Source organism: Vanacampus margaritifer, chromosome 10 (assembly GCF_051991255.1).
Source record: "Vanacampus margaritifer isolate UIUO_Vmar chromosome 10, RoL_Vmar_1.0, whole genome shotgun sequence".
NCBI lineage: Eukaryota > Metazoa > Chordata > Actinopteri > Syngnathiformes > Syngnathidae > Vanacampus > Vanacampus margaritifer.
The window spans coordinates 24,284,404-24,311,868 of record NC_135441.1 but is presented as its reverse complement, the minus strand read 5'-3'; the positions used below and the strand labels follow the sequence as shown (position 1 = coordinate 24,311,868).

The window sequence follows — 27,465 nt, the reverse complement described above, 5'->3', positions numbered from 1 at the left end:
AAATGGAGAGGTTTTCATTTCAACCTTCACTGCAAGGAACTGCCTGAAATTTGTAATTCAAAACCTGGATTTTAAAAACATTAACTTTTACAAGAAGATTCCTATGAAATCAACTTCGGACACACCTACTATATATTTTTTGTCTTGTTCTAAAATTGTATTCCCAAAAACTTGGTTAATATGCCATAAACTATGACCCCAACATATTTTAAAATAATTTCACACTGATCCTACATTACCCTTAAAAATGAATGGCTTACAGATATCATTTGATTTGATTTGTAATACTTCAGTCCGAATGGTATTGTTTTGTAGTTAGAGTAAATCGTATTTTGTCGCATTTGGACTAGTGCTGTCACTATTAAATATTTTTGAATCAATTAATCTATCGATTATTGAATCGATTAATCGACTAATCAGATTCATTTAAGTTTTGCATTAAAGTGTATGTAAAAAAAAAAAAACCCTGATTACTTTTGATGAATCAGTGTTTGGTGGTTATTTTACTTTATATTTGTATATAGTGGTTAAAAGAAGAGGGGATTGATGTACTATGTTACCGGTTCAGTCATTGTTTTTCAAAGTAAAAACAAATGTTTGCAAATGTCTTATTTTGATTATACATAGACGATAATCAGTCTTCTTTCATGAAGGACTACAGAAATCGGTCAACAATTACTGTTGATATGCTGAAACCAGAGGATTTGGACAATTGTAAATTCAAAAATGGCTCCAAACGATTACTCGATTATTAAAATAGTTGTCGATTAATTTGATAATCGATTACTTCAACTAATTGATTAATTTTGACAGCTCTTAATTTGGAGTGAATTGTATCGTAATTCGAGTGGCATCGTAATCAGAATGAATCATTTGGCATAATTGTTGCGATGGTGAATCTTTTTGCTTGAGCGTGAGCGTTTTCTATTTTCAGCAGTCATTCAGCTGTGGCTGCTGATTATTGACCTGTTGCATAATGCATCTTGTTCTTCATAACACCTCCCCATGCAGCCAGCCTGGAAATTTCTGTGCAGGAAGAAGAACAAGTGTTGCAGAAATCAAATATTTATGGCCGCTCCTTCCGCATTCACGCATCGCGCTGGCGGAGATGTTGCAAACCGGCTTTTGCAGCAGCAGTAAATGCATCGCAGAGTCACTTTGGAGCGACTTGTGATTGGACTTTTGATTCCTTTGTGTGGAATAATGAGTTGCGCTGTGACAAAAATGGCTGCCTGCTGGGTTGTTTGGATGATGGTCGCCTCGATGTTCACGCCCCGGCTTCATTGCAAAATGCTGGCTGAACACCAAAACACCAAGGCCATATTCATAGAAATATAGGATTCAACTGTACAGTTTTCTATAATTTTTTAAAATATATTTTAAAAATATTTCAATGATGTTACAGTAATTTCCATCGTACTTATGTTTTTAAGACTATTATTTCATAGCTGAGTCAATATTTTACTTATACATTGTTATCATTTTTTTGCAGTTACTTATTACTATTTACTCTGGATGTTCGATACCACATTTTTACAGACTGATACCAGTACGAGGACTCAAATGATACCGATACCATGTACCGATACCACTAGTATTTTTGATACATAAAATTTCCCCAAAACACAATGACAGATGATTTTAAGACCAATATATCCCAATTCAGCAGTTTTCCTAAATAATTGCATGAACTTAATGGCAATTTTTATATTCTTCTGACTTTAAAAGGGCCACACCGATGTGTGTACTGATACCTTGAAATAAGGCCGGGTATCGGTACTCGCTCATTCCTACTATATATACTGTTAAGTAATGTAATCATTATTTTTACGTTATTTTATTGTATTTTTTTTACTGAGTTTCTACATCTTTACTTTTTAATGTACTTAATATTTTTACTTTTTATTACATACCTATTAATTTATTGTTGTTGTTTTTTTTTTTCCCAAACTACCATCTAAAAATGTGTTTTCCCTCCAAATATATAAAATTTTATTGTAAGCCGCTGTACTATTATGTGCAGTTTTAAGTAATTGCAATGCTGCATTTAAATCTAGGAAAAAATAAAGACTATATTTAAATAATAAATAATGATTCATTTAAATTTATAGCACATAAAAATAAGATAATTCGACCTAAAAATTATTTTAAAAAATTGTGTAAGATTAAATACAAATACATTGAAATGAACAGTGAAATGCTACACAAATGTGCAGTGCCGGCATTCCACCACTAGAAAATCACTGTTTTATTACTTATTATACACATATAACTTTTTTTAATTATACATATTTTTTCTTTACATATTATATGATGATTAAGTTGAATAGTTTTATTTATTGTGTCTTTTCAAGAATTGTTTCTATTCTGGTGTCTTATTTGCTTCAAATGTTCTGGGTTTTCTAGCGCCAACTCTAGTTTTGGAATTGGCCTCATCCAGCTGGCTAATGCATTGACTTGAGCTTTATAATGATATGATAACAGTGCAAGCAGCAGCAGTGTATCATAGCAAGACCTTGTTTATTCTATTTAACGAGGGAAAAATGCTGCCTGTCGCCTTGCATGGTTTATTTTAACTCAGATTTTTCTTTATCCCGCAGGATGGAATCCCTGAGAGCTTAAAGATGAAGGGTAAGTTTTCAATTTGTGATTCGCTCATCCCTTTTCCTTCCCTAACAATGAATGACGTGGAGGTGCTGGAAGGCATGCAGAAATATAAAAATCTGAAACAGGGGAAAAAAAAAAAAAAGCTCCTGGAACTTTAGGTGAAAATACGAATATTGTGTGGAGACGAGCGTGTCTGTGTAATGCATAAAAGAAATATAGTACAGTATATAAAATATGTATAGATACATACATAAATGTTTTTTGGAGCAGAGTGTGGGCCGAGGGTCTGTGGGGTCTCGGAACAAGCTCAACCTCATTACGCGACCTCGCCGCTCTTGCTGTCAGTTAGCTAAACGTGGAGTTCTGTTACGGTGGACTTCTTCCTTCCCAGGGCAGCTCACACTCAGTTAACTCCCTTTTTTTATTCCTGCAAGTCAGTGATGGAATAAGTACACACATTTGGTACTTACAAGAAGTAGAAGCAGTGATCCAATGCCAATGTGAAGTGAAAAGTCGATTAAAATATATACCGTACAATACCTATTTTGGTAGCTAAAAAAAAAAAAGTTTAAAGATGTTTTTTGTCTATTAACTTAACTTACATTGTGTTCAAACTGAAAAGAAGAACAATTCTGTTCCATGAAGCATGTTGTTTGAGTGCCTGTAAGCTTGACTTTTATGCTATCAAAACATTGCGTTTGTGTTTGCTAGCATTGTGCGTTGTTAAACAAAAAATGACAAATTGGAAGAAGTAGTCAAAAGTAGCAAGGCCATTTCACATTCGTAACATCGCCGCTGTTCTCTCAGTTTAGCAAGCTAACTTAGCCTCTCTGAAAAGAAGAAACATTCTGTTCCATGAAGCATGTTGTTGTTTAAGTGCTACTTAGCTTGACTTATATCTTATCAAAACATTGTTCGTGTTCGCTAACATTGTGAATTGAAAAACAAAAAATGAAAAAAAAAAATAGTCCAAAGTAGTCAAAAGTAACCAAAGGCCATTTGGAGTTCCTTCCATACCACCGCTGTTGTTCTCTCAGTTTAGCAAGCTAACTTAGCCTCTCAAAGGCTTGTTTCTTTTCTATGAATTTACATCATGTTCAAATTGAAAAGAAAAAATATTTCCCTTGAAGCATGTTGTTGTTTGAGCGCTAGTTAGCTTGACTTTTTGTGATTTGTGAGTTCCCTCCTTACCTTGCCACCTTACTTGCTGTTCTTTCAGGTTAGCAAGCTAACTTAGCCTCTCAAAGGCTTGGACGCGCTACTAGTCTTGGAAGTTAGCGTACTGAGCTGCCAATTAAAGAATCCCATTTAGCAGCCGCGTCCGATCGCCTCCGTCCTCGGCTTAGATGCCAAAGCTCTTTTTAATTAACGGAAAATTATGTAAGCACATATAATATATGTGGCTCTTTAATTAGCCGACGGAGCCTCCCATAGGAAATCATGGAAATTCATTTATTCGAAGCCCTTAAAACCTTTATTAACTGTACAGACAAGTATTAAGTCGTTAACTACCATATAAGAGCACTCAAATGGAATATGGTAAAACTCCTCACACTTTGAAGAGCTTCCAGAGAATACTGGAATAAATAAGTCAAAGTAAAACTACTAAGCGGAGATAGATAGAAGGAACAGGAAGAGCATATTTTGTAGAGCCAACCCCCATTTTTGCTTATTTATCCCCCTTACTCAATAATTTTTTGGGTTAAAAAAACAATGGGCATCAATTTTTTCAAAAATTATTGCTATTCCCAATTCCCAAAGTACTTTGAAAGTACTTTTACATTTTGAATTGATTTTTCACGGATACATCTCAAGAAGTGTTAGTGTTTTTAGGTAAACATCAACAGTGGTTACATTATTTTCAGACCTTAAAGTGGCTGTTTTAGAGCGCCTCGTTGTCAGCTGAGTGTCATGGAGAAAAAGCGGGAGCATGAATGGGGGAGGGTTCTTTTGTGATGGGCAGGAGTTTTGCACTGGCGTGGCTGCTTTAGAGCACCTCGTTGTTGTGCCTCGAAGCGGCACAGGTGTTTTAAGATTCATTAGCCAATTGCTAATTGATCAGTTTAAAAAATGATCAACCTTTCCTCAGCGGCCTGCATAAAAAGTAAGTAAAAAAAAAAAAAGTGTCAAAATGTCCTCAAGCGAGCGTGAGAAGGTCCCTCCAGACCGGACGTCGCCAAGGTCGCGTCGGTAATTGCGGAGGCTGCATTAGCATAACACGCCCAGAGGGAAGGTCTCAATCCGGCCTGTTTTTGGCAACTGGTTTGCAGCCGTGACGTTGATGAGGACGGGGAGGAGGAATTCATAAATAATTCAGGCTTCTCCTCACGCACACGCGCCGCCTTCTGATGATTACACAAGTGAGGTCAATTGAGCCTTAATGCCTCTCTTTTATGAACTGCGTCCACCTCTCAATTGGGATTTCACAGCAAAATGAGGCGATGGAGTCCACGCTGCCAAGAAAAAAAAAAAGGAAAAAAAAGAGATTTAAACAAAGAGCAAAGATTTTGGGCTTTGTTTGGATGGACAAATGCCTTACGCAAAAAAAATCCATTTCCTCCTTCAATCAGATAATAACAGAATGTAACAGGCAAATAGCATTAAAAAATATTCTACTAACACACTAACTGGAAGGCTGCATTCAATTAAGCATAACCTAATTGGAAGTTGGGGGTAATACATTAGAATGACTGTACATACACCCCTTGAGGCTTTTATGTAATCGAGTGAGTTTGTGAGCAAAATGAATGGAGACCAATAACATGCTTCGACTTTTTTGTCATGCACCAGGACAAAAAAGCTTTGGCTGTCACACAAAAGAGCAACAAAATGGCAGGCGCTTGCCAGCGCGCTCGCTAATTGGGAGTCCCCTCACTGAGAAGTCGTCACGAAGGCCTGACTCATCAGTTTACAGGCAATATTTAGCTTGGCAGACCACCCGAAAGCTGGCTCGCTGTCCGTCCATTTATCCAGCCATCTGTCCGCCATCCCACCAACCAAGCAACCAAACTGGCCTGCTGTGATGTCATAGTCCGGCCGATTTAAATAGTCCCGCCTCCACAGCAATTTACAGGTTTTAAAAGGTGGGCCTGACCTGTTGAGTGACGTAGAATTGAGCAAATGAGGATCAACAGCTGGCCGGTTGTTAGCATCAGCCTTTGTGTGTAGCATAATGCTCATTAGATGTCCTTTCAAAATAAATGCTAATACAATGAATGCTACCATCTGTAGGACATTGCAGACATTGTAGTTATTTTCACTTTTAAAAAAAATTGTCAATTCACAGAGAAATTATGGTATAATTAAAAAAAAATACAGTTAATTTATCAGTATATATACATTTTTTCCCCTTTTTTGGGTTGAATTTGACATTTTATTCCATTAACTAATTTGCTCCCAAAAACGTATATGTTGTATTTGAAATGTTTTAAGTGTCCCAAAGACGTATTTATACGTATTTTATTTTATTTATTTTTTTATGCTAGAGCATACAAAAGGCTTTGATGCATGCCCTCAACTCCAAAGAACGGTAAAAGAAATGGTAGTTATTACACAAACGGCCAGCAGGTGGCAGCAGAGCAAAAGAGAGCGGTTGAAAGAGCCATCCTCCCTTTAACCTAACCACCAATTATGTACAGTATGACAATTTGTTCTGACTACTGTAGCAGTGGTAGGCTTTATTCAATTGGTTACGTTATCATAGACGTGCAGTTGTGTAACTAAAATCAGTTGTACTGTTAACCGTACTTTAGCTTCTGTTGCTAAGTGGAAAAAAAAAAAGATCCCTGTAGAAACAAAATTAATCACTGCAAAGTAGCCAGATATGCTGAATAATTGGCAACATAAGTATGATTTAAAAAATCTGTAATACAATGAACCTGCAAAATAAAATAAAATAAATGTTGATATGGCGAGGGATAACTGTAGTCAAGCACTTAGCATAGCTTAGCACAATCGCAGTAGGGGGACTGGAATTTTTTTTTTTTAAAAAATGACATGGGAAGAGGACCTTGGGAAAAAAAATCGAATGATAAATCACAGTTGCAATATTGAGGTGGGAAAAAAAATCGACCTAAACCCTTCAGCGCTAAAAAAATGACATGATACCTCTCCTTAAATACGACAACATCCATCCGTCAAAGTGCACATCTCGTGCTTGACAAAGATGTAATCAATACCTTTTGAGCGGTGCACTCAAAAGACGGCGTTGATTTTAACTAGCAATTTGAAATGAAAAAGAAGCGTAATTACGCGCGACAAAGCTGCCGCGGCATAATTGGAGATTGCGCTGGGCGAATCGGAAAATATTTGCCGCCGTGATGGCAGTGTGGGAGCCAATCAATGTGACTAATATGTTGAAAGACTCGTCGTAATAGCGTCTGAACGTGGCCTCTGAGGGCACATCCTCCGACGAGATCTTGTTTACTCGCCTCGTCGACTCGTTGGCGTGCTTCTCATCCGTCAGCCACCGTGCCCATCGTAATTGTTCCATTTGTATGCCGGTAGATTTAAGCAGACGTTGAATCATTTCAGGCAACACCATTTTCCCTCTATTTTTGTGTTTATTCTTCAATAAGGTTGTATTTTAGTCAGCTATTTTTGTATTTTTCTTCAAATATATATTTTTTTATTTGATATATTTTGTCTCTTATTTTTCTATTATTGAATTAAAGAGCTCGGGATTTTTCTACTTAACTTATTTGTATTTTTTCCTAATAATTTTGTAGTAACATTTTTGTATTTTCCAGCATTTTTTCCAGTATTTTCAAATTTCGTACCAATTGTTTTGGGTGTAATATTTTTTGTGCTTTTTATATTTGGACTCGTATTTCTTTATTTGTGCTATCATAAAATATTGTTATAGTTTAGTTTTTTAAATGTAATGTATTTGTATTTTTCATCTACTATTTCAATACTCAATATTCTTTTTAGCGTGAGTATTTTCAGGTATTTTTTTGTCCAACAGTCCTATATTTTTATCCAATATTTTTTCATGATGTAAGATTTATGTCTAATAATTTTTGTTAAATATTTTATGTTTTTATCTATTTGTATTTTTTTAATGGTGTTTTTGTACGTAACATTTTCTTATAATCTTGTATTTTTTGTCATTAAATATTTTTGGCGGATATTTTGGTCGATTTTTTCATCTGTATTTAAAAAAATGTTTTGTATACAGTGTACAGTATATACATTATACTTTACTAGTCTTTCATCTACGTAATATATTTGTATTTTTTATATTATTATTTTTTTATTTGCATGCAAACAGATGCGTATACTATTTAACAGAGGTTGAATGATTTAAGTGGAAATGCGGTGACCCTCCGCATTGGGCTGGGCCCCCTCTTGGGTTGCACCTTTAAATAAGCGCAGCCATGTGCACGAATCCCTGCTGTTCTGTCGCCACCGCATCTCTGTTTTCAAACACTATGTCCAGAGGCATCGTGACACAATGACAGCTTTAGTCATCCGTGACTGACTCTAGCGGCAATGTTTTTATATGTGAAAAATACATACAGTACATACCAAGAAAACTATATTCCTCTCTTTTTGTGGAACTCAGCTTCATGACAAGAGATACAGTAAGCAACGTAATTAAAATTTCACCCAATCTGTTCTAATAGGCCTAACACAATTCCAATGAGGTTAGCTAGGTAGTAAAATAGTATGAGTAATAGACTGGCCTGCCAGCAGTCCAGACCTGTCTTCCTTTAAAAACACACTTGAGCAAATTAAGTTGTACACCAAGCAAAGATGACAAAGAATTCCACCTACACATCTTCAACAATTAGTGCCCTCAATTCCCAAACACTTAAAAAAGAAAGAAAGGTTAATCTAACACAATGGTAAAGATGTCCCAGCTTTTTTTGGAACGCGTCGCAGGCATCAAATTCAAAATGAACGAATATTTGCCCCAAAAAAAGTTTATCAGTTTGAACATTAAATATATTGTCCGTGTATTGTATTCAGTTTAGCATAGATTGAAAAACATTTGCAAATCATTGTGTCCTGCTTTTATGTACATTTTACACAATGTCCCAAACAACATTGAATTTGGGGTTTGTAATATTCTAGTCTTGTATGGATCAAATATTTGCATTTTTTTCTTTTGTTATATATATAATATCGATATATAGATATTTTTTATTTTAGTTTTATATAGATTATATCGGTATAGATATATATTTTTTTCTAATGTAACAGATATACATATAATAGTTAATATTTTTTATTTTTTTTCTCATATTTATACAATTTTTCAATTTTACAAGTTCATAGCTTTTCCAATATGTGTGTATTTTTGATATTATATTGTTTTGTTGTATGTAATTTATTCCAATATTTAAAAAAAAATTGTATAATGTGTTTTTTCCGACACTTGTGTAATTTGTATCATCATTTTTGTTTTTTGGTTGCTATTTTTGTAATTTTGTCAGTTATTTATGTGATTTTTTTGCATAATCATTTTCAGTTTTTCTAATTTAGTATCTTTTGTGTGTAGTATTTTTATTTTATTTTTTTTAAATATTTTGTCCATTTTTTGTATACGTTTGTTTACATGTTTGGACAACACACAATATTTGAACTTAAAACTGGTCAAATATGTTAATAAAACTCAGAGGTGAAAACGGTTTTTAAAGTAGACATTATTGAAAAGGCGACCGCTATTGTTTACATAACTGCTGTTTCCCAGTTAGTCTCATAAGAAATACTGCCGCACCAATTATGCTCATCGTTAATGTGTTTTGCTCGTGTGTTTGCACAACCTGCCATTTAAAAAAGGTTTCATTATTTGCTACGGCTTTTATGCAACAAAGCATATTTGTTTGTATAGTACTGCACACATTTGCGGGATAATCTCCTCAAACTATTTTTTTTTTTAAGCACAATGGTAATTAGTCTAATTAGAACAATGAACAGTTGAAACAGATGAATGCGCCTCATTCATAGCCTCCAGCATACATAAATAATGAATATTATTTTTCACCGTGAGTGGAAAACCTCCCAGGAGGAACAAAATGTGATGCTTTTACCGTATAGATCAGATGCTTATTTGAGGCGAGGCATTTTTTAAACCCATTTCCACAAATAGTGGTGCGTTAGTTGCCGGGTGAGTCATCCAAACAAGAGGAATAAAGGAATCAAAGTTTCTTGAGAAACATAACACAGAAATTAGCCTCAAAACTATTAGAGCTGAGGCATTTTTTTTTTTTTTTAAGTTTACAACAGAAGCAGCAATTAATCGGGGAGGCTGAAATGCAATAAATCCTGAAATAGTTGCCAGCCATCGAATTTCCTCACACTGAACCCCATGGAGTCGATCCCCCCCCACCTCCTTCCCGTTTCAAAAATAATTAAATAAACTCAGACTCAGTGAGGTGGAAATCATCAATGTTTCAAAGCCGAACAAGTTAGCGGCGTTCCTCCAAAGGGATGCAGAAAGCTCTTAGGCCTCAAATAGCTTCTCATAAAATCTTCACGACTTGTTTTTGCCAGCAGGAGCGCAAGTGTTGTCACTGGTGCAGCAATTAGCAGAGGGTGGGGCCGCGTGCATGGGGGCCAGAAAGGGGGAGGGGGGGGATGTTTGCCTTTTCAGCCTCTGCTTGGCGTTTGTCTTCGCCGAGTCGAAAAACGTATTTCCATCTTTTCTTTGTCAGCAAAGTGGCGCCGTGCTGATTCCGTGACGGTGGGGGAGGAAGAAATGTGTGGCCGGTGGCGTCTTTAATGAAACCCGTGCATACATTAGCGTCTTTGCATGACAACAGGTGCGCTAAAAATACACCCGCTGTGCACCCCAGCTGAGATCAGTGAAAGTCTCGTTGTCATGATATTGGCTGTGTTCTTCATGTCCTGTTCAAGGCGTGTTGGTGAACAACCAATACATTTCCAACTCCCGTTTTTAAAGGGGAAGTCAACCCCCCCCAAATTTCCTGACAATAATATATTCTATGCAGCCCCACTACAGTCTAAATACGGTATTCTGGTTGATATTGGGTTAGTGGAATATGAGTTTAGCAGCAAAATCTAGCAGTTTTATCAATATGAGAGGGCAGCCATTTTGCCACTTGCTGTCAACTAAAGATGACATCACAGTTGCAACAACCAATCACGGCTCAGCTGCAGAAAACAGGTGAGCTGTGGTTGGTCGTTGCCTGAGCCCTAAGTCGACAGGCAAGTGGCAAAATGCCCCCCCCCTCCTGAGATGGATTTTTATGCTTTACTCATATTCCAAATATATAATATTAATCAGAATGTCATGTTTAGACTAGTGAGGTCACATACGCTTTCTTGTCTTATCTAACAAACCCACTAACAAACACAAGTACTACTAACAATATAAAATACCTCTAAGGTAGTGACTGTCAATCAGAAATGGGGCATTATGTTTTCAAACGAATACTGCGGCTGTCTTGTATTGGATCTTGTTAGATAATCTCGGGGCACACCAAAGAACACAACGCGTCACAGGGAAACAAACATCTCCCTGATGCCATCCGACGAGCAGACGGTCGTACGAGCGTCCCCGTGACAAACGAGGGCGCCCTTCAATGACCCCGCCCGTGGCACAGGACGCTCGCTCCTGCCGCGTCGCGCAAATTCGCGGAATAATCATTACGCCGGAGTGCCGGCGGGAATTAATAAAGTGGCAAATCGACTGTCTCCATTCAGGTCACAGCACGCGTGCCTGTGTGTGCGCGCGTGTGTGTAGATGGAAGACGTCAGAGGCTCCAAATCGGTTTGTTTACGCCAACATGCACGCCCTGGAATTGAGTCTTGCCATGTTAGCGAGCGCAGCTAACTATTTTTCCCATCTGAAGTAATGCAAAGGCAATCCAATCGGTTTTGTGTTGCCATCATCAAAACATTTATTGACCCTTCCCATGTGTTTGTTTCTTTGGTACAGCAAAAATGTTTAAAGTCATGGCCTCGACCCATCGATGTTTTAGTCATGACTTGGTCCTTGCTCCTTAAATTCTTGGTCTTGGCTTGGTCTAAAACCCTCAAATTCTTAGTCATGACTCGATCTAAAACCTATCAAAGTCTTGGTCTTGACTTGGTCTCTGCTCTTTGCAGTCTTAGCTTTGACTTGGTCTAAACCCCTCAAATTCTTGGTATCTGCTCCTTAACTCTTTGACTGCCAGACGTTTTCAGAAAAGGGATGCCGTGGGTGCCAGCCGATTTAAGCATTTTTGACTGATCTTTCAAGGTCCACAGAAAATTATGTGTTTGGACTATGGAAACAAACATACTACCAAATGAAAGATTGGACTCATCTTTCATCAGAAAAAAAAGTTTGTTTCTAACTTATTCCGTTTTTCAGTAATCAACAATAGAAAATGGTTAGTTTCACCTCTGTTTTGAATAAACGTCTTTTAACGTCTTTGGCACTCCTCCATAGGATTTTACTAAACGTTATATAACGTTTTTGGCAGTCAAAGAGTTAAAGTCTTGGTCTAAACCCCTCAAATTCTTGGTATTGACTTGTGCTCCGTTCCTACAGTATTGGTCTTGACCTGGTGTCAGCTCCTTCAGGCCTTGATATTGACATGGACTAACCAAATCCTTTGCTCAAGTCAATGGTTAAAATGTGCCATCTTTACTAGCAAAAACCCAATTGTAGAGATTTGTCATTTCTACATATACAACAAGTTTTCTAGTTTGTGGAATCGAATCGGTCTGCATTTGCTGAAATCTTAAACCTTTATGAAAGTAGCAAACAGAGAACGTTAAATAATTTATGAAGTTTCATGTGGAGCTTCTATTTGTGTTTTGTTGCATGTTTTGCCATCCAAGCCTGACTTATGTGGAATTTACTGGCCCAAAAAGGTACATCTGGCATGGGGGGGGGGATAAGTGGATTGTGTTTAGATGGATTTGTGTCTTCTATTATCTGTGATCATAAAGACAACAAATCTGTGTGATTTTTGTCAACTTTGAAGTCGATACCCCCGAGGAGCCTTTGTAGTGATATTCAATTTCATGAATGGCAGATGTGAAAGACACAAAATAGCATGTTTTATTGATTAGGGGTGGGCAGATTCCCTAAAAATGACCAGATAGGACCAGGTCCAAAGCAGCAGCTTTAGCCTTCCATGTGCTTTTGGCTCTGTGATAAACAAATCTTAACTGATCTTGACATCAGATCATCAATCGGCCTGTCAATCACACTGTCCTGTCTGGTGACTGCGTTGGAGTTGTGACCATTACGACTTGTCGGAACCAAACGCAGATTTGGTGGACTCATCAGTCTTCATTCAGATAAACTTACAAAAAGGAAAAAGTCTTTGCTCTTCAAAATCTTGACCTTGAAATTGTCAATTAAGTTTTTTCATGGTTTTGACTTGGACTTAAGTCCTCAAAATATTGATTTTTGACATGTTTTAACCCATCAAAATTAAAATGAATTTGACACAGTCACAACCCCTCATAGCCTTGATTTTAACTTGGTATTGGCTCTTTTCTTGGTCTCAATCCAAGTCAAGTGTTTATCTTGACTTGGTTTAAAACCCTAAATGTCTTGGTCTTGACCTGCTTTGAACCCCTCAAATACTTTGCCATCAAGTTTTAGTCTAGGCTAGGTCTAAAGCTCTTAAGACTAGTCAAAACCAAATCTGGAGGGATAGCAGTACTTCCCCTATGAATTGTAGGATTTTGATCTTAACGCAATTGCTTACATCGGTCTGAAATGGTCAATCTCTTGAACTTGACTTCTTCGTCAGTTCCTGGAAATCTTAGGAGTAACTTGTTCTTGGGTCTTGACTTTGCTCAACCCCTTAGACTCCTTGTCTTCACTCAGTTTAAACCCTTGTAAGTCTTGGCTATGACTCAATCTCAACACCCCAAAATCTTGTACTTGGTCTCTGCTCCTTCAAGTCTTGACATTGACTTTGTCTTTATCTCGCAAAGTCTTGGTTGTGACCTGTTCTCAACCTCTCAAAGTCTTGTACTTGGTCTTGCCTTCTTCCAGTCTTGAATCAAAGTCCCGCTGTTGACTTAGTCAAGCAAATATGTTCTTTATGAATTGGCATGTATATTCATCCTGTATGACCATCTGTTAATATTTTTTTCAACTGTACAATCTGATCCGTGCCGACATTGCCCAAGTCCACATCTTAACTATTGCTTCCCTCGTGTGTTTCCAGGTTTGATGGTCCACCACAGCGACCCGCATCCATGCGAGCACAAATACTGCGGCCTGGGCCGCCGCTGCACCGTAAACCCGCAGACGGGCCAAGGGGAGTGCAACTGCTTGGATCACTGCAAACCTCGCTACAAACCCGTGTGCGGCTCCGACGGGAAGCTTTACCCCAACCACTGCGAGCTGCACCGCGCGTCCTGCTCGGAACATCGCAGGATTACCATCGTTCACGGCGAAGGTTGTTTCTACAAAGGTAGGGAGCTCATGTGACCTTTAGCGAAGGATACGTGGGTTTTGGTTGGATATTGTATGCAATGAATAGTAACCTTTACGGATGTTGATGATGTCCCAGTAGCCTTTCCGACTGGATTATGGTGGGATTTTCGCTAATACGGGCAATATGCCAACACGAGGCGCTTCAGAAGTGCGTGTCCGGAGAGTTCCGTGCATAAATGTCATTGGTTAACTCCAAAATGCTCACTAACGACTTCATTTTGAAATTGAAGCTACTAAATAGCTCACCCTTAGTCTGCTGGAACACCTAGCAAGGCGCAATTTGGTCTGCCAAATTCCGAAATTAAAATTCTCAAACTCGACTCGCCCCGGCCTAAAAATGTAAGATTAGCCAGATTTTACGCTCAAGCGCATGTGTTCATCTCTACGAAAATTGGTTGCTGTTGCCTGATTTCAGCGCCAAATTTTGATTCGTACAATGTTGTCGATTAAACTGCTTGAAAAAAATAAAAGGAAAGAGCAAAACTGTTACTCTTCTGATGCTCACAGAACTGAACTCTCGTCATTCTTTCTCTTGAGAAAGGAGAGACACCTATTAATAGTGGGAAATGTTTTTTTTCCGATTTTTGGAAATACTAATATGTTTTGATATGTCTATTATTATATTTTTGACCGTTATAGCATTGTGACCGGATGTATCAAATTTGCCTCCCAAGTTGTACTATTTGGACAACATAAGCACACTGAATTTATACAATTATGTAACTGAGGTTGTAGCATTCAACCGGCATACCATTTTTACGATTTTCAGCACAACTTACAATACTAAGATATACGATTTATTTATTTATACGACGTTTGGATGTCTCTGGGGTTGGTGGGGGACTCTGGTTGGTGGCCTGGTTGGTGGGTGGTGCCTGGTCGGTGCTGGATTTCGCTTTCCTTTCTTTGGTCCTTCCTCGGGTTTCCTGGCGGCCTCGCAACTCTGGCTGGAGGTGTTCGGTTTGGGTGAGCGGTATGGGATTTTATTTTTTTTCGGTGGGTTTTGGGTGAACTAATGAATACACACTCACTCGCACGCACGCGAGCACACACACATATAATCACCCACATACAAAAAATAAATAAAATATATAAAACAAAAAAAAAGGAGAGCAATGATGATGTCAAATCGGTAAAATTACCGTATGAACAATACTGAGCTCTCCAGGAAAAAAAAAAAGATATACGATTTACAAATTGCACAGCTATAAGAAAGGGTTCCGTTTGACCTTGAACCTTGACTTTTCAATGTAGAACACAAACATTACACTCATCGAGCGACAGACTGATCAACGGCCAAACGTCGGCTGCTCAACTCGTCTGTTTGGCAGCCTCCCAACCATCATTACTGGCTTCCCGTCTAATCTTTGGTACTGTTGGAAGTAGGTTCCAATTCTGGCATGCAGTTAAGAGAAAAGTGCAGAGTCTGGGCCTTTCTGACTTATGGACTGGATAAAACGGCAACGCTCCAGTAAAGTTGATGATGTGATTTCACACGCCGGTCAAAGGCTTTTTTATGGAGCTTGCTGAAACAACACATTACGGGATGACGCTAAACTGCAGTTAAAGTAGGAAGAGACGAGACATTGCACTTGTAACGTTAGATTAGCACAGCGGGAAGTGTCTTGATATGAGCCGGCGCTAATGGAACAAAGTGGCTGTCAATCAATCCAAAAGTGGTGATACTTGCTCGATGAAAACCTTCTGAAGGTAAATGTGCCGTGTTTGAGTAGTGGCGAATGCAAAACTGGCTCACTTTAAAGGATAATGGAAGACATTTTAATCACTAAAGCTATAAAATGTCACCATGTAGCATCATGCATCTGTCCAGTATGTCGTTCAAATGTGGTAGCAATCAGAAATAGGTCTAAAATGTCCATTTTAACCCCAAATGGTGAAAATAGGGATCTTCAACCCAAAATGTCAAACTTCATGTATCTTTTCAGTAGCGATCGATGAGACAAAAATATTTTACAAGTTTATCTTTCAAGGATCTTTCACAATGATCAAACCAAGGATAAAAAAGACTTCCTGTGCCTTTTTGTGTGTGTCTGTGCTCATGATAGAGAGTACACCAAACTTCATGCTGCTAAATTGTGTTTGACTGTAAAGCTTCAAGTCAAAGTTTTCCACCCCTGCAGCGTAAAAATCTTCTTTCCAATCCAAAATGTCCACGGGCGCCTCACGGCAAACACGGTTTTGATATCAGTACGTGCTCGTGCTCCCAATGCCTCAAGCTGACTCCCTTTTTACAAAAATATGATAGTGACCAGATGAATAAATCATCATGTTTTAATCCACAATGAGGCAGATGTGCTCTGCCTATATAACAGATAACTCGCAGCCGCGTGTATTTGCGATGATAGAATGCCCAAAAACAACACATTATGCATATAGCAAGATATTTGTACTGCGGCGTTTGCATGGGATTTCCATATTCACAGTCCCCCTCTGGCACTTTACATGGCCTGCAATCCAAAAGACATGCATAAATACAGAAGGAGAGCCATTAACATACTATATGAGAGGAGAATCACAAATGGAATTTTATGTTGAAAGGATGGCGACGCTTAGCATCTGAGTTGTTTCTGCAAAAAAAAAAAAAAAAAAAAAGAGGTGTTGCTACTACTGGTTCTGACTTGTTGACTGAAGGCTCTTGTTAGTCCAGAGGAGGATTTGACAAGCTCATGTTACGCTTTACCGCTCTGCGCTCTGACTGCATGGCATTTATTTCAGGTGAGGTCTTTATTATTTTATGCAGCCAGAAAAGGGCGGGGTCGGGCAAAATTGGTGATTTGCGGTGAAGCGCATGTTTGTTGAATTGGTCGATTAATGTGAATTGTCTTTTGAATATTTTTTTGGTAGTTTAGAGAGGGAAAATATATTTAAGGGGAGGCATCCATTATTTATGTAGCTAGTTGTGATTTTAATGCAATGAGTTTATATCAATGAGTTTGAAACAGAAAAAAATGGTGCAGGACAAAACTGTTTGTTTGAGGTAAGGCACATATTTGTTCAATTGGTCAACTTATGTGACAAATCTTTTATTATTATTATTATTATTTTTGGAGAGGAAAATATGTTTGGATGTGTGGAGGCAGGTATTATTTATGCGTGTAGTTGTGATATGTCAATACAATGAGTTCCAATTGAATGACGTGAACGGTCTTATTTTTAAATTTTTGGAGAGAACATTTGAGGGGAGGCATTGATTTGTATTTTATTAAATTTTTTAATGCACCCAGTGATTGATTTGCCATGTTATGACTATGTTAAAAATATTTCCACAAATTTGGGGCATCAATTAGGCCTACATTTTTTCTCAATGGACACAATTTAGTTTTGTGTCAGTGAAAACTGAAGTCAACGGAGGAGTTTATTTGAGGTGAGGTGTATATTTGTCGAAATACACAATTATCGCGAGTCATCTTATAATTTTTTTACGGTTTTTTTTCTATAGGGAAAAAGTAGGTATTTATCATTTGAAGGTAGATGTTTATTTTTAATGCACCCACCGGATGTGAGGAAAACTGATAATCAATATTCATCACTAGTCAAGTTAGGTTAAGTGAAACTGGAATTTAAAACAAAATGTGTAAACTGTATTTGAGGTGAGGCATCTTATTAGTTCGCATTGGATGTGAATGTTTTTTTTTTCTTTGACATTGTAGAATGTGCAGTGTGCGTGCGTGCAAATGCGAAATGACTGAATGCTGCATGTTTGCTTCAAACAGCACTGAAACGAGCAATTAGCATCTTTGCAGAAAGGTGTCGCTTCAAACTCCCCAGGTAGCACCAACAAGAACATGAACAACAACAAGCCCAAGCCTCGAGAGAGCCTCCGCCGTAACGAGGTGTCTGTCTGTCTGTCCCCGTGGAGACAGGGGGGGGGGGGACGGGACAGTTTGCTCTCCTATAATGACTTGTGGGCACTTGGTGGTTCATTATGAGATCATCCTGCAGGCATCTCCTGTGTGACGATTTCACGTGTGCTCGAAGGAGCTTGTGTTTTTCTGTACTTTAATGTTGTAGTTTAAAAGCAGGTTAAAATTCACTATTTATTCAAAAAAGAAGAAAAGAAAAAAAAAACCTCAACAGCACATCGACTAACGTAACGCTAAATCACAGTGAAACTAGTGGTACACTTTAGCCCCGTCACCCCTCACTGTACATTTAAAGCCGTCGACTCGTATAAATGTTTACCTTTTTGTAAGCCGTCCATACTTTGCTCTTCTTTTTCCTTCAATGAATATTTCATGCATCGATTCGACACGCCTTTGATATACACTTGCTGGCGAGAGAAAACACATACAGCATTCTCAATCATTTACACTTTACATCTCAATCTGACAAGCCTGTAATCTTATTTGCTTGCAGGCTGATGCAGGGTAGACGACGAGCGCGTTTGCGCGTACGTGATCAATAGGCTTATTTATAGCGCGCCGGGCTTGAGACCTCGCCGTATCGATTTGCATGTTCATTACGGGGCGCGGGATGGGCCCATTATTCTTTGCGCCGAGCCCAAACAATCATATGACAAATTGGCCGATTAAGCGTCTCGGATGTTTGTTCCATCCCTGAAGCATCGAGTGAGACGTTCGTGACGTCGATGCACTCAATTCATTGACAGTCATTACAGGAAGTGTCTGCGTAGCATTAAACATGGACGTAAGAGCTTCTTTTACCGTACAGGCAATGTTTTGAATCACATTTTTATCTGTTAACCGTCATACAAATGTCAAGTGTCTTTAAGGAGGAGTTTGTCGCTTCACTTGATTAATACCACCCCGACTCGACGTGCCTATAAATAGTCACAAATGACGCATAGCCAGCGTTCACAAAATAGCAACGCTAGCCATACTAGCTAGCATGCAAACTAGCCAATGTTAGCTACAGCAGCCCAGTATAAGTCTAGCACAAAGTGCAGTCTATTTGTGCGCAATCTGGACATTTTCTTAGAAGGGCGGAGGTAGAAATATGCATTTTTGCCGTTGTGGGTGTGATCACTGTGTAAAGTTGTGTTGGGGTAAAGTTGCAAAGACAAAAACACCCTCAGTCTGCTGGAACACTTAGCAAGGCGCAATATGGTCTGCCAAATTCCAAAATTAAAATTCTCAAACTCGACTCGCCTCGGCATAAAAATTTAAGATTAGCCAGATTTTACGCTCTAGCGCATGTGTTCATCTCTACGAAAATCGGTTGCTGTTGCCTGATTTCAGCGCCAAATTTTGATTCGTACAATGTTGTCGATTAAACTGCTTAAAAAAAAATAAAAGGAAAGAGCAAAACTGTTACTCTTTTGATGCTCACAGAACTGAACTCTTGTCATTCTTGGCAGAACTTGGAACTCCGTACTTGTGTGCGACTTTAGCCCTATAACGCCAAACGTATCATATTAGATACAAGACATTTTGAGCCCTCTATTTCATGAGTATCATTTATTTTTCCCATTAAAACCCTGACATATGATATGACACTGCATTGCACGGATAATCCATTAGAGGGCAATGTCACCCAGCTGATGGCTTTTTCAGCGACCTTGCCCCAAATGAGAAAGGAGAGACACCTATTAATAGTGGGAAATGTTCTTTTTCCGATTTTTGGAAATACTAATATGTTCGATATGTCTATTATTATATGTTTGACCGTTATAGCATTGTGATTTGATTTGTATCAAATTTGACACAGATCAAAAGTCAAGCGGAAGTTGATTTTCAATTATAATTTTTTTGTTTGTTTGTTCAAAATGACCTAAAAATACAAAAATTTTTTTGGTGGATGTAATATTTATCTTATGCATTCATTGTGTTCGTGGGAGAGCAACGTCAACTCTGGCTTTGCAATTTGCGCAAAATGATTTCATGACTTGCCACAGTTAGTATTTTTTTTTGTATTTGAGTAGCTTGTAGGCTTTTGTTTCGATGTCATCCGTTTTTAAAAACGCTTTAGTGCGCCACCGCTCATGTCTTTGCTACCACACACTTGAGGAGGAGGAGAAGAGAGCTTCGACCGGGTCGTCGTACCGTGGGCGTCTTTCTCATATCAAAGCTATGAATAGTCCACTCACCATTGCCTGTCCTCGTATAATAAAGACTTCGCTCCCGTCTAATTAAACTGTACTCGGGAACTGAAGTGTGACCTTTCTTATACCTTTTATAAAATTATCATTGAGATATTTTAAAAGTTCCCGACATATCATAGCACGAGTTCAAATCGGCACGGAGACCACGTCGGAAGTCCAAGAGATCCTTTCATGACTGGTTTAATAACATTAATAATGACACAATAGGCTGTGAGATAGGCTTGAATATTAAAATATTACATTTTATTAAAATGTGATATAATACATCAAAATTATTACATTGTGAAATATACTGTATTTAGCCATTATATTGAACCTTTTTAATGATAATTTTTAACATGATCTATGACATTTTTAAATTATATGATGGCAGTTTTGTTTGTTTAATTTTAGTTGACTTTTTTTTTTTAGTTAAATAATTAATTTTATGCATTTTTAAGGGTTAATTTTAATTTATTTAGTTGATTTGTTATTCATTTAATTGCTTTTTGAGTTATTTTATGGCCTTTATAATTATTTAAACGATCATTTAATCTAGTAGCAGTTTTATTTGACTTTATTTAGTTATGGACATTTTTACTTACTTAGACATTCATATTTCTTTAATGATATTTATTTACTTGACTGTTTTTTATATATAGAATTTTCATTTTTAAATCTACTGTGCATTGCATTTGATTTATTAGGTAGCATTTAATGATCATTTTCAACATGATCTATGACATTTTTAAATTATTCGATGGCAGTTTTCTTTAATTATATTTGCTAGCATTTTCATGCACCATTAAAAATATTTTTTAAGTCAAAAAATATTGACTTAAAAGACTGAATGACATTTGTAATTAATGGGATTGTTAATGATTTCTTGACTTGAAGAAATAATTGAATTGAATAAATTGAATGAAATTAATGTATCTGCCGGCCTTAAAGGTATATTACATAGGTTCAATGTAATCATTAAAAATATTTTGTAATATATGCAATGTATTTTTTCTTACTGGATTCAAGCGTGCCAAAGAATGGCATAGATAGGCAAGGCCATAGCAAGAGACAAAGTCACAACGCTACCTAAAGTCAACCATCTAATTACGCGTGCCAAACAGGCCTAATCGAACAGAAAGATGGATGAAGAGATAGATGACGTATAGCTAGACGGACACCGAGATTGCAGGGTCGACGGTGTATTCAGGTCAACGGGACGTCAAATATTGACGTCCAGAAGGCGCATTCGTTGATCTTGCCGGATGAATGGTGGGAAATCGAAATGTTTGCTGATGTATGGAGTCATCTGCCGTAATTGGCAGCCAGCTCGGCCGCGTCGTCCTCCCACTTGGCAGCGGGAGGACGACAACGTCATTTATCTACGAGCTGCACTCCGGGAAGGCAGGATGTGCTGTCCCTCAGGACTTGGCCTTGGAACAAACACCCAGTAAAATGAATGCCGTGACCCATATTTCCGTGATTACAATACAAATGAAGTTACCTCCATTGGTGGTGAGCATATTTGTCTTGAATTTGGTTTGAATGTTGGCTCCAGCCGTCTCCTTTTGCATCCGATTGAAGATTCACATTTTTGGACTGCACCTGGGAGGACATCTCAAAGTGCAATAACAACAGAAAGTCATCTGATTTGCCTCCAGTCTTTTTTTTTTTTTTTTTTTGCATTCACACTATTTGAGGAAGTATGCTAAGCCATCTCACAAAGCCACTTGGGCAGAGGTGATAAAATATAAAAAAGGCACAGCTTGCGAGACGGTGACACTCGGAGTTAGCGTCGCCTTTTTGTCAAGTCGACGGCTTTAGGAGGCGATCGATGAAGGCTGAGGAGGATGCCACGTGCGGCGAACTAGATCTGTGGGATTACATCACTTTGCGCTCGGATGGATGGTGATGATGATGCTATGAGAGTGCGCTCGTGCGTGTGTGTGTGTGTGTGTGTTCACCTGCTGCTGACCTCAGAGACGATTACCAGTCAACCTCGAGAGGCGTCATGATAATCTGTGTTTTTGCCAGTTCGCCTCCTACAAGGATGTGCTTTGTGTGTGTGTGCAATATATATATATATATATATATATATATATATATATTTATATATATAGTACGGGTGTCAAAATGAGTGTGTTAATTTAAATGAAATTAAAATTTTAATTTCCTTTAATGTCACTTTTTTTTTAACGAGCCTTGCTTGGGAAACCATGTACTGGGGAAATTCGAATCGCAACACGCGACACAGCAGACATGTCCACGTCAAAATTTTGCAGTAATACATTTAGTAATAATGTACATATTTGTGGAGACTGGGGCCAAGTTGTGTTTTACACTTTTAAACATTTGTAGAATTTCACGTTCAAGTTGCTTCATTTTAAAGATTAGATATTTGATAATATGCAAAGAAAAATGCACTGAGCTGACACCAACGTCTGACAAATGCAATTATGCCATCTAGTGGCAGAAAAATAACCAACACAATCAATACCACACTCGTTTTTTTTTTATACAGTACAGTACATCTTTTTAATTTTAACTAAATTTTATGAATTATTATTACTGTATCAATGAATAAAAGATGTAGCCATATTTCTATTAGTTTAACATTTTTTTCCACTTTTATGTTAACGAGAGTATGAAAACATTTTATTGTACATTTAGAACAGATATACAATTTGCAATCATGAGTTAATTATTGAAGTCATGCGATTAATTACGATTGAAAAAAATTCATTGCATGACACCCTTAATATATATATGAAATGCTCTTATAAAATATCATAATAATATAAAATCAGTCAAGCCAACTTTAAATTCTTGTTTTTTGGGGGGAAAACTTTCTGAGTTCTTGATCGCACTGTAAAAAAAAAAAAAGTGTCTGAATTGCATAGCATTCATGCAAGTCCCTCGCTTGTCCAGCATAGAGGCGGACCTTATTAAGTCTGTAAATCAAGCGGCGAGCAGGCGACAGTTCATCCCAGGAATGATTCCATCCCCCGCCGAGAAGCAAGCGTGTTGTTATTTGTGGTGCCGGCAACATCAACCTGAGCGCTACGCCCGCGTTTTTCTTTCAGTCCCTTCAAGTACCAATAAAGGTTATTTATAGTAATCAACACACGGCCGCTTTGATGGGGTCTGAGCTGCTTTACGAGGCCGCAATGAAAGATGTTGCTCGGGCGTTTGTGGAAGTGAACACAAGTGTGAAGGAAGGCTTGCGAGATAAAGTACAGTCGTCAACTAGTCAACTTGACACATCGTTGCTCACGACTAATGCGGCCGACGGAGTAAAGGGCCACAATTGCATTGTTATATTTTTAAAAATAAATAAACATGATGAAAATAAAGGCAGCAGAGGATGCAATCATTTGATGCCTGACAAAATCAAGAAGAACTGATTTTTTGCCGATTTTTCTTTGTTGGGACAAAGTTTTGTAAAACAAAATGTTCCACCTTTAATTCATATCTTTATTGTTATGAACGTTAAGGGATCAAAAATAAGTTATTTTCTTCCTTATATATTTTTTAACTCATTTGCTCCCCAAAACGTATAAATGTGTTCTATTTTAAATGATTCAAGTGTCCCAAAGACGTATTTATATGTTTTTGTTTAATGCTAGAGCATACAGGAGACTTTGATGCAGCCTCTGACCTGAGGAGGTCCCTTAAAGCAATGATAGTTATTACAAAAAATGCCAGCAGAGTATATAAGAGATCAACCAGGTCCATGTTGCAAAAAGCTCTTTTCCCCACATTTATAAACAGATTTGTGAATATAGATGAAACTTGCTGCATAACGGAAACATATAAAAACATACTTTTTTTTCATGATGAAAGAAGAGACTCTAATCTTTCGTTTGTTAGAGTCCATGTTTTTATAGCAGTAGAACACAAAATTCTGTGGGCCTTGCAAAATCAGTCAAAAGCCAGTAAAACAACCGGGAGCGAAGGGGGTTGCTCCAGTGAAAATAGTTGGGAATGAATGAGGTAATTAATCATCCGATTAATCGGTTATCTGAATTTTATTCCGCCAAATATTGGAACCGCAAGAAAAATCCATATCAGTTGGGCCCTAGTCTTAGTAGATAAAACATGTCGCTTTTGACGTGACCTGTAAACGTGCGACGTCTCGCGTCGCTTTACGGCCGAGCTCAGGTGTCGCGGCCGGCGCTCGCCCTTCAAGATTGCCATCAGTGACCTGCGCTTGGGGTCGGTTCGCTTGTCAGCATGCTGATGGATGGCGACCTAGGCCACGGGCGGATGCGCAGCTCGCGACTCGGGTTTCGCCCTCGGCTGCTGAGCCGCCGCTTTTTCGTGAGAGAAAAGAAAGGGGAAGAGCAAGGTGGGATTTGAATAGTGGTACGCCCTTCGTATTATGACCTTATGCCGTATTGTTCGCTTTTGTATGAGGCGGCATAAAAAAAAAAGAGAGACTTAGACTGCCTTATCAGTGTCAAATTGCATATAGGAAAAATATATATATATATATATATATATATATATTTTTTTTTTTTTTCAAGATAGAAAGTTGTATTTAAATAATAAATGCTGCGTCTATTGTCAGTTGCAAACTGCTTCTTTTTGCGGAAATGGTTGCTCGTCACAATGCAGTCGAAAAATAACGATGTACCGATACAGTATTTCAGTGGGAAATTCCTTACAAAAATAATATTCTGCAGGAAAAAGCTGTAAATTTTAAAGTCTTTTTTGGGGTTGGGGGTTTGTGAAAATTGGATATATATTTTTAAATTTTTAATATATTTTTTTAACTAAAAAAAGGCATCTATTGGCTTCATTGTGAGAGAACTTTCAAAAAAGTTGTAATTATTCAAGTAAAGCAATTTTTAACCCGAAATTTAAGGAAAAAAAGGCATTGTATTATAAGAATAAATTTGTATTTTATTTTCAAGTAAAAAGTAATATTAGAATAAAGTAAAAGTCTTTTTATCTTGGAAAAAGTAACTTTATTTTGCTGTTGTAAGACTACTTTGTAAATCTGACTTCACCCTTGCCTTAATGTTGAGCATGTTTGCATAATTGAAGATGGACAAGACAACGAGAATCCTACAGGGACAAAGCAGGTTCCCTGTGGAATTCTGTCTGTGACAGCAAACATTTGTCACCATGACGGCGCACGTCCTCCAGTTAAAAAGAAGGAACAGGATGTTTCTTCACAATTTGAAATCCTAGATGGATATAAATAAAGTTTCATGTGCGAATAAATGTGCTATTACACCAAAGAGCTCCGCTGGGAGTCGTAAAGCGGACGCGTCTTCACAACCTTCACCTGCTTTTGTGTGGATGGATCACGTGCATTAGCCATTTTCCAGCTATCTTATTTTTCTTCGCCAGATAAAATCAAAAGCTGTCTATCTTTCCGATGCAGCTGATTTTCAACAAAGCATCGCTCCCATTTCAAGCACCCGTGAACCAAAAACATTAAAATCACACATGGCAAATTTTTTATGTACCCTGTGACTTATGTAAATATTTAATTGAGCAAAACCATACACATCATTTTTTTTTACCCTTTGTTTCTCCCTTTTGTTCCTGTTCCCTGAATTATTCACATATTCATATTTAATTGAATAAAATCATACACATCACAGGCAATTTTTCTCCACTGTTTGAGGAGTCTTCAAAGGATGGCGGGTAATTGTTATGATTCCACTCCAGGCCTGTAGGTGGCAGTGATGCATGTTACAGACTTTTAAGAAAAAAAGGTTGTAATTTTAGTAGTGGTGGGCGGATCGATCCAAATATTGATATTATCGATACCAAGTCGTATGGATACTGCCACTGTAATATTGTTCTAGCAGTTTAGTTTCAGTTTGCTCTTTTAGTCACTGCTGCGTTTTGGTCAAACAGATAAGAGGCATATCACAGTGGCCACAGGTAGACTTGCTCCCGCTCTCCCTCCGCCCCTCACGTGACTTAGCATCTCATCTTAGTTGTAGATTGCATGAACACAGTATTGAACTTGAAAAAGATTTTTTGGTTTCGTTTGGTATCTTGTTTTTTGTTTTATATTTGTTGTTGCATGATAATCTTTAACTTACTAACTAATCTTGTTTATGTTGAAAAATAAGCGATGAAGGCAGAATTAAAAAAAATAATAATTCTGAACAGTATACGATAAAGTATTTGTATAATTTCTTTTCCTATGATCACTTTGTTTGAGAATCGCAAAAAAATATTTTGTTATGGTTGGAATGTTTCTGGGAGGGTGAAACAATGATAAAGTATTTTCTATTTATCAATAAACTTTGTCCTAATTTTGTAATGAAACAGCACAAAACACTTAAAGGTTAAAAATTGATTGTGAATAAGCAATTTGATGATACAGCTACCTTTATTTATATATATATATATATATATATATATATATATATATATATATATATACACACACACACAAGTTTTTCTTCCTTCTGTCCCCTTTCATTTCTTTTCCTTTTAAAGAATGAAATACATTTTTTGAATTGAATTGAAAAAAAGATATACCATCATTTTCTAAAATTATCGATATCGGCGATACTGGCCCTGTATTTACTTGGTATCGGATTTATACCAAAATTTGCAGTGTTGCACGCTAAATTTTAGGACACTAAATAGCCAAATTGTTTCGAGAAAAGAGGTTGTCATTTTTAGGGGGGTAAAAAATTAAACCTCTATTTTATTGAGTAAAAAGTCAGTCGTATTAAAGGCCATTTTAAGCTGCAAAGGCTGCGATCTTACAAGAATCAAGTCAGATTTCCATAAGAAAACATCTGAGAATTTTTTTTTTTTATTATTAATCCAAGTTTTTTTTTTTTCAAGAAAATTGTCGTAATCGTATGAGAAGAATCATGTTTTCAAAAACCTAGTTCATAAACTGAATTGTTAAACTGGTTTTCACTGTCGGTGGAAGCAGATGCAAACAAACACAACATCACACATTCCTCAATTCCTCCACTTTGAGAAAGAAACGCCTGTGATGGCAGCTACTGTACCTCGGAGCACGCGTGCATGAGTCCGCGTGTGCGCCGCACCGTGACGGCCGTGACCTTCACGTCCCCGAGGGTCCGCCGACAGCCATTTATCTTTTATTCAGTGTGCCATTTGCGAAGCGGGCAACTTGTGTGGCGCCGACGCTTGTCAAGGGAGTCACAACAGTCCCGTCACGGGCAAGCCATCGCCAAACACTTTTTACGCCTTTCACAGCTCAAAGCTTTGCGTCCGCTCACTAAGACAACGCGCCCCCGCCTTGTCTTGTACCTGCGCTGCTCATTACAAGACAACGACATCACTCAGAAGGAGAAACGTCGATATTTGTGGATGCTAGCTCCCACCATCAAGTGCTAAAGCTTTAGGAATTTCCAGACTGATAGAT

The 27,465-nt window shown here is 37.8% G+C and overlaps 1 protein-coding gene across 1 annotated transcript in view; it reads left to right on the top strand.

Annotated features, from left to right (window-relative positions):
- fstl5 (follistatin-like 5) overlaps nt 1–27,465 on the top strand; it is a 92,710-nt gene that overhangs the window by 18,940 nt on the left and 46,305 nt on the right. The window contains exons 3-4 of the mRNA XM_077577249.1: nt 2,601–2,631; nt 13,755–14,003. Of these exons, the coding sequence (XP_077433375.1) occupies nt 2,601–2,631; nt 13,755–14,003 (280 nt within the window). The remainder of the gene's footprint in view (nt 1–2,600; nt 2,632–13,754; nt 14,004–27,465) is intronic.